General features: G+C 45.2%; 1 protein-coding gene across 12 annotated transcripts in view; it reads right to left on the bottom strand.

Annotated features, from left to right (window-relative positions):
- The window catches only part of LOC311127073 (transcription elongation factor A protein 3-like), an 86358-nt gene that overhangs the window by 30709 nt on the left and 40719 nt on the right, over nt 1-14930 (bottom strand). For 7 of the 12 annotated variants that reach the window (XM_084158826.1, XM_084158828.1, XM_084158829.1 and 4 more), the window contains exon 1: nt 6426-6631. The exons of 4 other annotated variants lie outside the window; for them this stretch is intronic. In XM_084158826.1, coding sequence (XP_084014952.1) covers nt 6426-6494 — 69 coding nt within the window. In that variant the 5' untranslated portion in view covers nt 6495-6631. Of the gene's footprint in view, nt 1-6425; nt 6860-14930 lie in introns of those variants that run through there. One more of the 12 variants, XM_084158825.1, reaches the window with a different exon arrangement.

Raw genomic sequence — 14930 nt, 5'->3', positions numbered from 1 at the left:
CGGACCGCTGGAACCACCTTGAACGGAGGGCGCATGTCCTGCGTCAGAAGGTTGATAGCGTCGGTGGCGACGACAGCTTTTCCCTGTTGGCCAGTGATAGGCTGTTCCTGGGGGACGATGCAGGCACTGTTCACCACCGTGAGCGGGGCTACCAGGCTGACAGGCCATCAGAAGCCGGCAGCGGGGCTTCATCGCCCCCAGCGGCTCGAGAGGCTATGAGGAGCCTACTCACTCCGGTAGCCACTGCACTGGACATCAAACTGGTGGACAGGGATGACTCTCCATCTGTCCCCATCTCTGCTGAGTTCCGCGAGGCCTTGCAGGAGAGCTGGGCCTCTGAAAGGGGGCGCATCCGACTCACAGCAGAGACTGGATCAAGGAGTTATGTTGCGGGCGCACTCGGCCTCCGGGAGCACCCGAACATGGACACCATGATAGCTGCCATGGTCCTCCCGGACCGGCAGATTATAGGGCGGAACCCGTGACTGAAGCCGGGACCCCCCAGATTATTTGATGCAGACTTGAAAGCCACAAATGGGTCCCTCTGCTCTCTTGGTCGCCTTACCATGCTGCTGCCGGCCTACCTTCAGACTCTGTTGCCCCGGCTGCAGGAGGGCACAGAGGAGCTACTACGGGAAGCGATGGAGGTGTCTCCCCTACTTTCCCTGCTCCAGAGGGATGTGGCCCGCGCCAACGGACGGGCCATGGCGCAATCTCTGGCTGGCCAAATCCTGTCTGCCAACTGCTCTCCAGAGCACATTTGCCACTCTCCCCATCACCCCAGGGCTGACGTTTGGCCCAGGGGTTGATGACATTCTGGAGCAGACCGATAAGGTTCGTAGGGACCGTGAGACACTGAGACGGTTCATGCCGCCTCCTTAGGCCCCGGGACCATCGCCACCCACCTGCACCCGAACAACGGAGGGGTCCCTCTCCTGCCCCATCGCCTCGTGCTGAGGGACGACAGCGGGGAGGGGCACAGCGTGTGGTGAAGCAACAACCTGTCAACTGTCACCGCCATAGGGATGTGCCTGGGGGACCCAGGCACTCGGGCGTCAGAGGAGAGGCGGGCCCCGGCAGGACCCGACACACCCTTCCCCGGCCGCTTCTCCCGATCTCAAAGGGCAAAGTGGGAGGAGGTTGTGGAGTCCCCCTGGGTGTTGTCTACAATGCTTGAGGGGTACCGACTCCAATTCCGGTGCCGGCCCCCGTCATTCAGGGGCCTTTGTGTCACCATGGTGGCCAACCCCTTGAAGTAGAAAACTTTGCCCTCTCCTTGGCACCCCGCACTTTCACAAAGTACATGGACGCTGTCCTGGCACCTCTCACGTCCCGAGGATTGTTGATCCTCAATTACCTGGACGATTGGCTGATTTGTGCCCCGACCAGGACCCAGGTCCTGTCAGACAGAGACACGCTCCTGACCCACATCGGCGGGCTGGGCATTACTGTAAATGACAAGAAAAGTTGTCTGACGCCCACCCAGAGGGTGGCCTTCATTGGCATGGAACTGGACTCAGTCCTCATGAGAACACGCCTGCCCACCAGAAGGGTTCAGGCGATCTTATCTTGCCTCGACCACCTTCGGCAGGGGCGGGTGGTATCCGCCCTGACCTGCCAACGCCTGTTGGGCTTGCTGACGGTGGCCTCGTTGCTGATTCCCCTGGGCCTGCTCCATCTCCGGTCTCTTCAACGGTGGTTCAACTCCCACCAGCTGCACCCGAAGCGCCACCGTCACTGCCAGCCGCGGGTGACCGCACAGTGCCTCAGGGCACTGTTGAGGTGGCTCTGTCGCTCATTTCTCTCAGGTGGGGTGGAGATGCTGAGGATGTGCCGCCGGGAGCTGGTCAGCACAGACGCCTCCCAGATCGGCTGGGGGGGTGTGACCAAGGGCAGGTCGGCCAACGGCTGTTGGCTACCCCCTTGGAGCGGCAGGCACATCAATACACTAGAGCTCCGAGCTGTACTGCTGGCCCTGCGGTCTTTCCTTCCACATCTGAAGACATGTCCTGGTGAGAACGGAGAACACCGCAGTGGTGGCTAACATCAACCATCAGCGTGGACTGAGGTCCCACCGTCTCCATCTTATGGCACGGGAGCGCACGTACCTGGCATCCTGAATGTAGTAGCGGATATGCTCTCGAGGGAGAGCCCGCCACCTTGGGACTGGAGCCTACATTCCCAGGTGGTGCAGCACCTGTGGGACTAGTTCGGGAGGGCGCAGGTGGACCTGTTTGCCTCCCTGGGCAATGCACACTGCCCCCTGTGGTATTCCATGTCGGAACCACCAGGGCCTCTGGGCTTGGATGCTCTGGCTCACGATTGTCCAGGGCTGGAGCTTTACGCATTCCTCCTTTTTCCCCTGATCCAGGCTGTGCTGGACAGGACCAGGATGGCGGAGCATCGTCTGCTGCTGGTGGCCCCATACTGGCCCAGAAAACCCTGGTTCAGCCTTCTCCTGTCCCTGTTGTCTGACCCACCTTGGCAACTGCCCCTGAGACCCGACCTGCTGTCTCAGGCCGGGGGAACTCTGTTGCATCCGAGACCGCACCGCCCGGTCCATGTTAGGACTACAAGAGGGCGTGATGAACACCATGCAGAGCGCAAGGGCACCGGCTACAACCGCGGCATACCAGTTGCGCTGGCAGTTGTTCTGCTCTTGGTGCACTGGTATTGAGGTTGTGCTCGAGTCATGCGGGGTGCTGTATGTCCTCCAATACCTGCAGTCTCGCTTGGATGAGGGCTTGGCAGCCTCTACACTGAGAGGATATTTGGCAACTATATCTGCCTGCCATGTGGGGTGGATGGACAGGCCAGTGGGGCACCATCCCCTGGTCTCCAGGTTTATGAAGGGGGTTCATCGCCTGCATCCAGCTAGGACCCGCTCAATGGCGAGCTGGGATCTGGATGGGGTCTTGGCAGCTTTGGCAAAGCCGCCTTTCGAACCGTTGGAGTCTGCCTCCCTGAAACACATCTCTATGAAGGTGATTTTCTTGGTAGCGATTACTAAAAGGGAGGGTGAGCTCCATGCTTTTTCGGTAAGTTATGAGTGCTACCAGATGGACCCTGGTGGGAGGAGTATATCTCTCCGCCCCAACCCTTCATTCCTCCCAAAGGTTCTGTCAGACAGGCATGTGAACATCCCTTTTATCCTGTCTGCTTACGACCACCCGGCAGTGGCGGGGGAGTCTGGGCCCTTCTCCGGCATGCTGTGCCCTGTGCGGGCACCTGCTGCCTATGTGGAGCGGACACGGTCAGTGAGAACAACAGACCAGCTCTTTGTCTGCTATGGTGAGAGGGTCCTGGGGGCTGGGCTATCAAAGCAGAGGCTCACTCACTGGATCGTGGACACTATTATGACAGCATACCGCCTGACTGGCAGGCCAGTGCTGGGATCTGTGGTGGCACATTCAACATGAGGTGTGGCTGCGTCCTCGGCTCTACTGAGAGGAGTGCCCCTCGCTGAAATCTGTGCTGCGGCCAGCTGGGCTTCCTCTTGCACCTTTGCTAGGGTAAATGTGGCACCTCCCTCTGCGGTTGGTTCATCGGTCCTGGGTGTCGCCTCCCCTTCCGGGGACTGTGCTGGGACCCCCCTTCCACATTGACGGCCCCTGCGTCTCGGTTCCGCACTGGGACTTTGCCGCTGGCTGGCCAGTTCTCTCTAGCACCGACTAAATCTGGTACAGGTATACCAATATAATATATTGGAGTGATCCAATATAGTGAAACATAACGAAGGTTACGTATGTAACCACAGTTATGTGAGCTATATGGATCACTCCAATCCTCTACGGTGCTAGAGGCGCCTCAAAAATGATGTAGAGAACGTGTGTCACGGCCATGGGGTCTATATATAGGGGCGGACCCCAGCCGTGACACAGGTGTACAGGAGTAAATCTGTAAATCCTCACCTCGGATGTATCCCTCCGCCGCGGAGTGATACCAATATATTGTAGTGATCCATATAGCTCACATAACCGTGGTTACATACGAAACCTTCGTTTTCATGTTATCCAGAGGTAAACAATTAACCATAATCCCAATTTTGTGTCTGAAAGTAAATAGCAAGCTAGCCAATGTTAGCCAGTTAGCTTGGGTGCTTGACTGCCGTTGTGAGGTCAGAACGCTCTAATCAACCCTACTCATCGGCAAGAGCGTCAAGTGTGCACTCTTAACGCTCCGAGAGCGAAACGAGATGGGTGGGACTAAAGCTTAAGAGGGTGTGAACGATGCTGAATGGGTGTAGACAAAGAAGAGCTCTTCACTAGGTACCAAAACATTCAAAGGCCATTTTCTCAAAAGTGAGAAAGTGAGCTGTAGCTCAGCTGGTAGAGCACGGCGCTTGTAACGCCAGGGTAGTGGGTTCGATCCCCGGGACCACCCATACACAAAAATGTATGCACGCATGACTGTAAGTCGCTTTGGATAAAAGCGTCTGCTAAATGGCATATTATTATTAAGTTTAGCAACTTTCAAAGCAGAATTACTTTCCCATTGTTCCCTTAAATGCAGTGTATGATATACCATTTTGTAGCGCTGTGTCTCTGCTTTTATCCAATGTAAAAAAACACAATTTCAAATGTTGCTACATAAGACCTAATCAAGGCAGTCGGTCACATATTGTATGCAAGTAAAAAGAGCTCTACAGTACTATTAGGCCTATGATATGAATTATAGTATTTTCATCCATATCGGGGAACCGTTTAGAAATTACAGCACTTTTTGTACATAGTCCCCCCATTTTAGGGGAGCAAAAGTATTGGGGCAAATTCACTTGTATGTGTATTAAAAGTAGTAAAAAGTTAAGTATTTGGTCCGACATTCATAGCACGTAATGACTACATCAAGCTTGTGACTCTACACATTGACTCTACACATTTGTTGGATGCATTTTATTAGTAGTATTATTTGCTGTTTGTTTTGGTTGTGTTTCAGATTATTTAGTGCCCAATAGAAATTAATGGTAAATAATGTATTGTGTCATTTTGGAGTCACTTTTATTGTAAATAAGAACATAATATGTTTCTAAACACTTCTACATGAATGTGGATGCTACCATGATTACAGATAATCCTGAATGAATCTTAAATAATGATGAGTGAGAAAGTTAGACGCACAAATATCATACCAAAGACATGCTAACCTCTCACCATTACAATAACAGGGGAGGTCAGCATTTGTGTGCCTATAACTTTCTCACTCATCATTATTTAATCATAGTAGCATCCACATTTACATTTTTGTCATTTAGCAGACACTCTTATCCAGAGCGACGTACAGTTAGTGAGTGCATACATATTTTTGTTTGTTTATTATTTTTAGTTTTTTTTCATACTGGCCCCCCGTGGGAATCGAACCCACAACCCTGGCGTTGCAAACACCATGCTCTACCAACTGAGCTACATCCCTGCCGGCCATTTCCTCCCCTACCCTGGATGACGCTGGGCCAATTGTGGGGTTGGGGCCGGCTACGGCAGAGCCTGGATTCGAACCAGGATTAATAGTGGCACAGCGTGGCCTTAGACCACTGCGCTACTCACCTCATGTAGAAGTGTTTAGAAACATATTATATTCTTACTTACAATCAAAGTGACCCTAAAAGGGTAACATTAGATTGTGTCGAAATGCAGGAAATGGCGATGGTGGGAGCATAGTATTATTTAATTAATGCTGCAGGCAGGGTTTGTACTGTAGTTAGTAGGCCTACTGTAGCTGCTGCACATGTTTCTACAGTCTGTGTTTAAGTGATTACACTTAAATCACAATTGACGTGTAATCACTGTAATCAATTGTATTAACCATAATTACAATCAATAACAAACTGTGATATTATAATAACCATGTCAAAATCTTGTAATAGTAATGTAGACTAATAGTCAAAATAGTTGTGTTTATGTAGTCTACAGCAGGCGCTATGTTAATAAGGAATTTCATTCAATGTATCAGTGAATGACTTGCATTCTACAATCCGCCAAAACAGCAATGAACAATTGGCCCATACTAACAACAAACAGTCCCATAGTACGCCACTGTCACGATCTTGCACTGTTTACTTTCGGTTCCATGCACGGAGTTGTTGTAAAATACCAGCATGCTTTAAGTCTCACACTTTTGCATAAGTAGTTTTATTCCGTGTGTGTGTATATCGCACGGTCTTGCTTAATAGGCAAAATCTGGACAATTCTGTGCCAAACACCTGTTCAGCATTTGCCACTTGCACAACTGTTCCTCTCGGGACAGTGCACAACTTTTTACAGCACAGCCTCGAAATGTAATACTTTGTATTATTGTAGATAACTATAATATGGAATACGTCATTGCAAATTCAAAATAAAGCATGTATCTACACATGATTTCATACATTTGACTGCACGAGGTGACAGAAAACATGCGACATAAAGCTAGGTGTCAAAATACATTCTCACCGTGTTATTTCTAGACACCATCTTGTCCAGCTTTTTTGCAATCCGAATTAACTCCTCTTCTCGCGTCATAGTTTATGGCATGGATTAAACGTACAATAATATATATTATGTAAAATGCTATATCATAAAAAATAAGAAATGTAAATGTTCATCCTACGCAGATAGGACTTTACGTTATGGCGCGGTCCATTCCAATCCGCGAAGGGGCGTGTCCACAGTAGTTACAGGCCAGAAGGACAGTTGTCGCATCGTCTCACCATCATGTCAAAATTCCCATGAGATACATGGCAACAACTAAATATAGGTGTTGCTATGGGTCTGACACAAATATCGTCTTTATATGAAAAAGATTGAATAACTTCAAAACTTACTTTAATACAGTGGGCTATGCAAACTATTTCAGAGGACTTCGGAGATAATCCCAATGCCAATGCGCCTCGCGCAATAGAGCTCGCCAGCTTGTAGTCCTAAAAACCGGAAATTAGTTACTCTGGATCGTTCAGCCATTTTCTTTTATTTATTTCACATTTATTTAACCAGGTAGGCCAGTTGAGAACAAGTTCTCATTTACAACTGCAACCGGGCCAAGATAAAGCAAAGCAGTGCGATAAAAACAACAACAACACAGAGTTACACATGGGATAAACAAAACATACAGTCAATAACACAATAGAAAATCTATATACAGTGTGTGCAAATGTAGTAAGTTATGGAGGTAAGGCAATAAATAGGCCATAGTGCAAAATAATAACAATTTAGTATTAACACTGGAGTGATAGATGTGCAGAAGATGATGTGCAAATAGAGATACTGGGGTGCAAATGAGCAAAATAAATAACAATATGGAGATGAGGTAGTTGGGTGGGCTAATTACAGATGGGCTGTGTACAGGTGCAGTGATCGGTAAGCTGCTCTGACAACTGATGCTTAAAGTTAGTGAGGGAGATAAGACTCTCCAGCTTCAGAGATTTTTGCAGTTCGTTCCAGTCATTAGCAGCAGAGAACTGGAAGGAATGGCGGCCAAAGGAGGTGTTGGCTTTGGGGATGACCAGTGAGATATACCTGCTGGAGCGCATACTACGGGTGGGTGTTGCTATGGTGACCAATGAGCTAAGATAAGGTGGGGATTTGCCTAGCAGTGATTTATAGATGACCTGGAGCCAGTGGGTTTGGCGACGAATATGTATTGAGGGCCAGCCAACGAGAGCGTACAGGTCACAATGGTGGGTAGTATATGGGGCTTTGGTGACAAAACAGATGGCACTGTGATAGACTACATCCAATTTGCTGAGTAGAGTGTTGGAGGCTATTTTGTAAATGACATCTCCAAAGTCAAGGATCGGTAGGATAGTCAGTTTTACGAGGGCATGTTTGGCAGCATGAGTGAAGGAGGCTTTGTTGCGAAATAGGAAGCCGATTCTAGATTTAACTTTGGATTTGAGATGCTTAATGTGAGTCTGGAAGGAGAGTTTACGGTCTAACCAGACACCTAGGTATTTGTAGTTGTCCACAAATTCTAAGTCAGACCCGCCGAGAGTAGTGATTCTAGTCAGTCGGGCGGGTGCAAGCAGTGTTCGATTGAAGAGCATGCATTTAGTTTTACTAGCGTTTAAGAGCAGTTGGAGGCTATGGAAGGAGTGTTGTATGGCATTGAAGCTCGTTTGGAGGTTTGTTAACACAGTGTCCAATGAAGGGGAAATGAACCGGGAAAGAATGGGGTTTTGGGATAAATGATGAAAATAAGGTCTGAGGTTAACACATCTTATATGTTTTGTTCTATGAGATAATATCATGATCTTTATGAATTATGAAGCCTTTATGTGCTTGTTTTGATTACATACATGCTTCAAAATACACAATAAATGACGTTAGCTGATGAGATTATCTCATAGAACAAAACGTATATGATCTCCTAAGCCTGTGTTAACCACAGACCTTTTTTTTGGCGTTTTTCCCCCCAAAACATTTATTTTCCCATGGCGGAGTTAGTGCCTACAAAAAGATGCCATTACTATTGCTCTCTATAGTTGCGTATCCAACCACACACTAAAATATCCCACTCTGTAGGTGTACACTTTAGTTTGAAGATATAATGAATAATTGTTATATGATATACCTTAGTAGTAAACCATGTAGCCTAAACCAAGGTCAGAAGTTAATGTTTGATTAATACAGTGAAATATAACCAATCATTTATATACGCTAGATGACTATCTGTGGGGGGGAGGGGCACAGTTTTGAAGCCAATGCGCCTCCATCTTGGCAATCCCCCAATGTTGTAAAAAATATTTTGGAAGCTTTAGAAATGCATTTATTAATGTCTACATTTGTTTTTGTTATTCTATTAGACACCTTAATGCATATTTTAAAAGTATATTAAGTGAGCTAAACATACAAATAAAGATATATAATAAAACATTTTCCTTAAAGTATCATTTTTATACAAATCGAATGTTACTGTCCCCACTACAACAAGAAAAAGACTTAAATACATGTAATTTTGTCCTTGAAATATTTAGTTGAAATACTGTAGAATTCCATTCCTTCCTATAGACCAGGACTGCCCAACCCTGTTCCTGGAGAGCTACTGTCCTGTAGGTTTTTGCTCCAACTCTAATCTAGCACACCTGATTCTAATAATTAGCAGGTTGATAAGATGAATCAGGTTAGTAACACCTGGGGTTGGAGCGAAAACCTACAGGAGAGTAGCTCTCCAGGAACAGGGTTGGGCAACCCTGCTATAGACTATAGAGGACTGCTTCTGGCGAGTGCCATTATGGCCGACTGGTGGCTTCAAAGCCTCCCATTGGCCAATAGCAATCCAGTGTTTATATACATAATTGAATATGGCATGCAGGGTGCTGTTCATGTGGTGACACACCTCCACTTTCACAATCTACATAGCTCTGACAGCAGCACAGAAATAACTAGTAGGTAGTATACAAGTGTACACACAACTTGGAGCGTTTTCTAGTGTTCCCATGAATTTACTATGGAGGAAAGTTGGAGTCACTTTATTGCGCATTAAAGTTGGAGTCCCTTTATTGTGCAGCAGATGTCACTCTGGTGTTGGGTTTCTTATCATGAGGACTATTTTGACAAAGTTGTGTGAGATGGGGTTGTGTCTTTACGTTGTTCTTTACAACTTTAGTGTTCTTTAAGTAAAGTTATTTGCATTACATATACATAGGCTGCTACAGTCTATGATTTATACTCTCCTACAACCTTGCCAAAAGAGAAATGCACACTGCGTACAGTAGGTGGCGGCACCTCTTAAACACTCACAGAAGAAGCCGGAAAGCTCAATGTCATCAACAGGAAGTTAGTAACAATCCTCCCTTGAACGCTGTAGTAGCTATAGAAAAATGGTGTTGGTAGGCTTTTGGAACTAAACAACAGTTTATTTGTTTGTATTTATCACAACCGAATGTTTTGAAATACAGAATATACACTAGTGGCACACTTTTAGTCTAAAGATAAATGGAGCACCAATTCGCTGGCCTGGATTTTGAATCATGGAGAGCGATGCATGTTGTTGATGTAAAAACATGTCGGAGATGGACCTCGTTCTTTTATTATTTTTTTACCAATGCATTTGACATTTTTTCTTGTTTTTAGTTTACTCATCTATTCATGCACCAGATTGGAATGCAAAGTCTGTTGCAAGTGGAAAGGGGAGAAGGTAAGGAACTTGTCTGTCGGCCCTGCATTGAAGACCAAAACTGATTAAAGAAAATGTTAATAAATAAAAAAGTATACAGTTTAATTTAAGGACCAAAAAATTGACAGCTGTGCCATACAGGTTGCAAAATAGTTGCGAAGAGATTTTCGATGTACCGATTCCATGGCACATGGTTTATTAAATAGCCACCCTTTGCCTTGATGACAGCTCTGCACACTCTTGGCATTATCTCAACCAACTTCACCTGGAATGCTTTTCCAACAGTCTTGAAGGAGTTCCCACATATGCTGAGCACTTGTTGGCTGCTTTTGCTTCACTCTGCAGTCCAACTCATCCCAAACCATCTCAATTGGGTTGAGGTCGGGGTATTGTGGAGGCCAGGTCACCTGATGCAGCACTCCATCACTCTCCTTCTTGGTAAAATGTTGTTGTGTTGTTGGGTCATTGTCCTGTTGAAAAACAAATGATAGTCCCACTAAGCCCAAACCAGATGGGATGGCATATCGCTGTAGAATGCTGTGGTAGCCATGCTCGTTAAGTGTGAATTCTAAATAAATCACAGACAGTGTCACCAGCAAAGCACCCCTTAACACCTCCTCCTCCATGCTTTACGGTGGGAAATACACATGCGGAGATCATCCGTTCACCCACACCGCGTCTCACAAAGACACGGCAGTTGGAACTAAAGGACAAATTTCCACCAGTCTGATATCCATTGCTCGTGTTTCTTGGCCCAAGCAGGTCTCTTCTTCTTATTGGTGACCTTTAGTAGTGGTTTCTTTGCAGCAATTTGACCATGAAGGCCTGATTCACACAGTCCCCTCTGAACAGTTGATGTTGAGATGTGTCCGTTACTTGAACTCTGTGAAGCATTTATTTGGGCTGCAATTTCTGAGGCTGGTAACTCTAATGAACTTATCCTCTGCAGCAGAGGTAACACTGGGTCTTCCATTCCTGTGACGGTCCTCATGAGAGCCAGTTTCATCATAGCGCTTGATGTTTTTTGCGACTGCACTTGAAGAAACTTTCAGTTCAGTTCTTGAAATGTTCCGTATTGACTGAACTTCATGTCTTAAAGTAATGATGGACTGTTGTTTCTCTTTGCTAATTTGAGCTGTTCTTGCCATAATATGGACTTGGTCACAACACAACTGATTGGCTCAAACGCATTAAGAAGGAAAGAAATTCCACATATTAACTTTTAAGAAGGCACACCTGTTAATTGAAATGCATTCCAGGTGACTTCCTCATGAAGCTTGTTGAGAGAATGACAAGAGTGTGCAAAGCTGTCATCAAGGCAAAGGGTGGCTATTTGAAGAATCTCAAATATAAAATATATTTTGATTTGTTTAACACTTTTTTGGTTACTACATGATTCCATATGTGTTATTTAATGATGTCTTCACTATTATTCTACAATGTAGAAAATAGTAAAAATAAAGAAAAACCCTTGAGTGAGTACGTGTGTCCAAACCTTTGACTGGTACTGTATATATGGGGTATACAATCATCCCACCTCTGCAGATTTTGCTGCGAAGAGACAGAATCAGTAGATCACATGTTTTGGTACTGCCCATATGTAGCTTGTTTTTGGTCGCAAGTTCAGGAATGGCTGAAGAATTGCAACATTTACCTGGAGCTAACTCTGTAAATAGCACTGCTGGGTGATTTGAAAAGTCATAGTCAATCAAATAATAATATTCTTAGCAAAAAAAATGTACCTTTAATTTACAATCTGTAGAAACTATGAGAATAGAAAGGTTCAGAACTTTTGTGAAACATCACAGCACAGTTGAAAAATATATGGTTATAGAAATCAAAACTGGATTGTGTTCAGAGATAGATGTGAGGGGTTGAGGGGAGCTGAAGGGTGGGACTAAAAAATAACAAAAAACAAGATAACTAATGTAAAATATACTGTGTTCATAAAATGTATATAGTATGTATACGCTGGAAGTAGAAGCCTAAATATTGTTGTCTCAAGCTCTGTCAGTTTGGATGGGGAGCGTCGCTGCACAGCTATTTTCAGGTCTCTCTAGAGATGTTAGATCGGGTTCAAGTCTGGGCTCTGGCTGGGCCGCTCAAGGACATTCAGAGACTTGTCCCGAAGCCACTCCTGCGTTGTCTTGGCTGTGTGCTTAGGGCCATTGTCCTGTTGGAAGTTGAACCTTCACCCCAGTCTGAGGTCCTGAGCACTCTGGAGCAGGTTTTCATCAAGGACCTCTCTGTACTTTGCTTCATTCATCTTTCCCTCAATCCTGACTATTCTCCCAGTCCCAGCCGCTAAAAAACATCCCCACAGTATGATGCTGCCACCACCATGCTTCACCATTGGGATGGTGCCAGGTTTCCTCCTGACGTGATGCTTGGCATTCAGGCCAAAGAGTTCAATCTTAGTTTAATCAGACCAGAGAATCTTGTTTCTCGTGATCTGATAGTCCTTTAGGTGCCTTTTGGCAAACTCCAAGCGGGCTGTCGTGTGCCTTTTACTGAGGAGTGGCTTCCGTCTGGCCACACTACCATAAAGGCCTGCTTGGTGGAGTGCTGCACAGATGGTTGTCCTTCTGGAAGGTTCTTCCATCTCCACAGAGGAACTCTGGAGCTCTGTCAGAGTGACCATCGGGTTCTTGGTCACCTCCCCGACCAAGGCCCTTCTCCTCCGATTGCACAGTTTGGCCGGGCAGCCAGCTCTAGGAAAGGTCTTGTTGGTTCCAAACTTCTTCCATTTAAGAATGATGGAGGCCACTGTGTTCTTGGGGACCTTGAATTCTGCAGAAATGTTTTGGTACCCTTCCCCAGATCTGTGCCTCAACACAATCCTGTCTCGGAACTCCACGGACAATTCCTTCGACCTCATGGCTTGGTTTTGCTCTGACATGCACTGTCAGCTGTGTGACCTTATATAGACAGCTGTGTGCCTTTCCAAATCATGTCCAATCAATTGAATTTACCACAGGTGGACTCCAATCAAGTTGTAGAAACATCTCAAGGATGATCAATGGTAACAGGATACACTTGAGCTCAATTTCGAGTCTCATAGCAAAGGGTCTGAATACTTATGTAAATAAGGTATTTCTGTTTTTTATATTTTATAAATTAGCAAACAATTCTAAACCAGTTTTCGCTTTGTCATTATGGGCTATTGTGTGTAGATTGATGAGGAAAAAATCAATTGTATCAATTTTAGAATATAGCTGTAACGTAACAAAATGTGGAAAAAGTGAAGGGGTCCGAATACTTTCCGAATGCGCTGTATGTCACCGAACTGCACTATGTAGATTTACAGTACGGTACTTTCATTATAATTCTATGCCGCTAATGCACTTGAGTTATTCTGTACAAGGGCAAACAATGTCCATACTATATGCATGTATGCTGTTTTTGTTTAATCTTATTTTCTTTGATCTGCTTGTTTCTCTTGTACTTGATTTAGTTTAGTCTTATTTATTTATTTTTAGTATATTTACAACGTCACTTATTTGATTCCTTTACTCTGTCACTTTGATTACTATGTGACTTTTGTTGCAATTTCACTGTGTGAGAAGCTTTAATTTGACTGGATTTATGTTTTGTCACCTGTTGATCCAGGGAACCAGGACTGGCTCTCATTACAGTACTTGTAAATACTTATTGGAAATCACAAACCGTTTTTCAAATGGACATGGCATCCAATGTATCTTAAATATATACAAAATAAGTGGAGAAAGGGAGTAGGCACGTCGCTTTCAGCGTCTTGTCTCGGACTGGTAGCTGCAGTGTCACAGGTCGGGAGAAGGGCGGTTGGGCTGCGTGAGGAAAACGGCACGTGAACGGCAGGAGCACAGCTGCCGCTTGACAAAGCCGCATACAGCAAATGAGGCGATGGGCAAAAAAGCTGTTGCACGGCGCGTGATCACCCTGGAGGGTTAGCTAATTGCTAACTGTGTGCCTGACACTAAATTAGCTCTAGAATTGTTCTAATCTATTTTTATTGCTCTGGCAGACAAACAAGCCTTAGAGTAAAATAATATAAAAAATCCTTGGTTCTCTATAGAACTTTCAGATCTTGTTGTGACGAGAAATCAGGCCTGGGCCAAGGCTAGAAAAACTGATTGGCAGCTTTTCAGGCAATTGAGAAATAGATGTACTTCCTCAATTAACAAAGATAAATCATGCTACTTTCTAAATTCTATCTCAGACTCTGCTGGTGATCTGTCTACATTTTGGAAAACAGTTTATGCACTAAAAGCGTGGAAATTAATCTCCCTCCCTGCCTAAGCAAGTTATGTCAGGGTCTAGCATCTTTACTGAGAAAAATTAGATAAGTGATGTTTTTAATCAACATTTTATCTTTGCAGGTCCTTTTTATTTGAAATAAATTGTGGTTTAATTGACCCTGGTCAGTCAATTGATTGTACTTCCCTCTCCCAGCCTCTAGTTGGCGTGATGGAAGATCAGTCAACTACTAGTGAATCTTTGTTTTCATTTCAGCAACTCTCTACTTGTGATGTGCTAGATGCCATGCTTAATATGGATGAAAAAAAAATATATTTGCTTGATCCTTTCTTGCTGCAGCTTTCTGCTCCCCTAATTGTGGAAGCATTGACACATACTGTATTTTGAACCTGACTGTGAACTGGTTAGAGTTGTGATTGAATAAAGTATATGTGAGAAGGACATGGCTTCGGTATCTTGCTTGGATCGCCCCCCCCCTTAAATCGGATTGGCCATCCCAGTGGCCCCCCCAGAAATTCTGAGATATGATAGATTGTCTCTGAATATATTGATCATTTTGACCAAGACACACCGACAGAAAGACTCATCAATCTCAACAGAGAAAACAT

Source organism: Coregonus lavaretus (assembly GCF_964263955.1).
Source record: "Coregonus lavaretus genome assembly, chromosome: 3".
Taxonomy (NCBI): Eukaryota; Metazoa; Chordata; class Actinopteri; order Salmoniformes; family Salmonidae; genus Coregonus; species Coregonus lavaretus.
The sequence above is the reverse complement of the archived record's forward strand: the minus strand, read 5'-3'. Positions and strand labels throughout refer to the sequence as shown.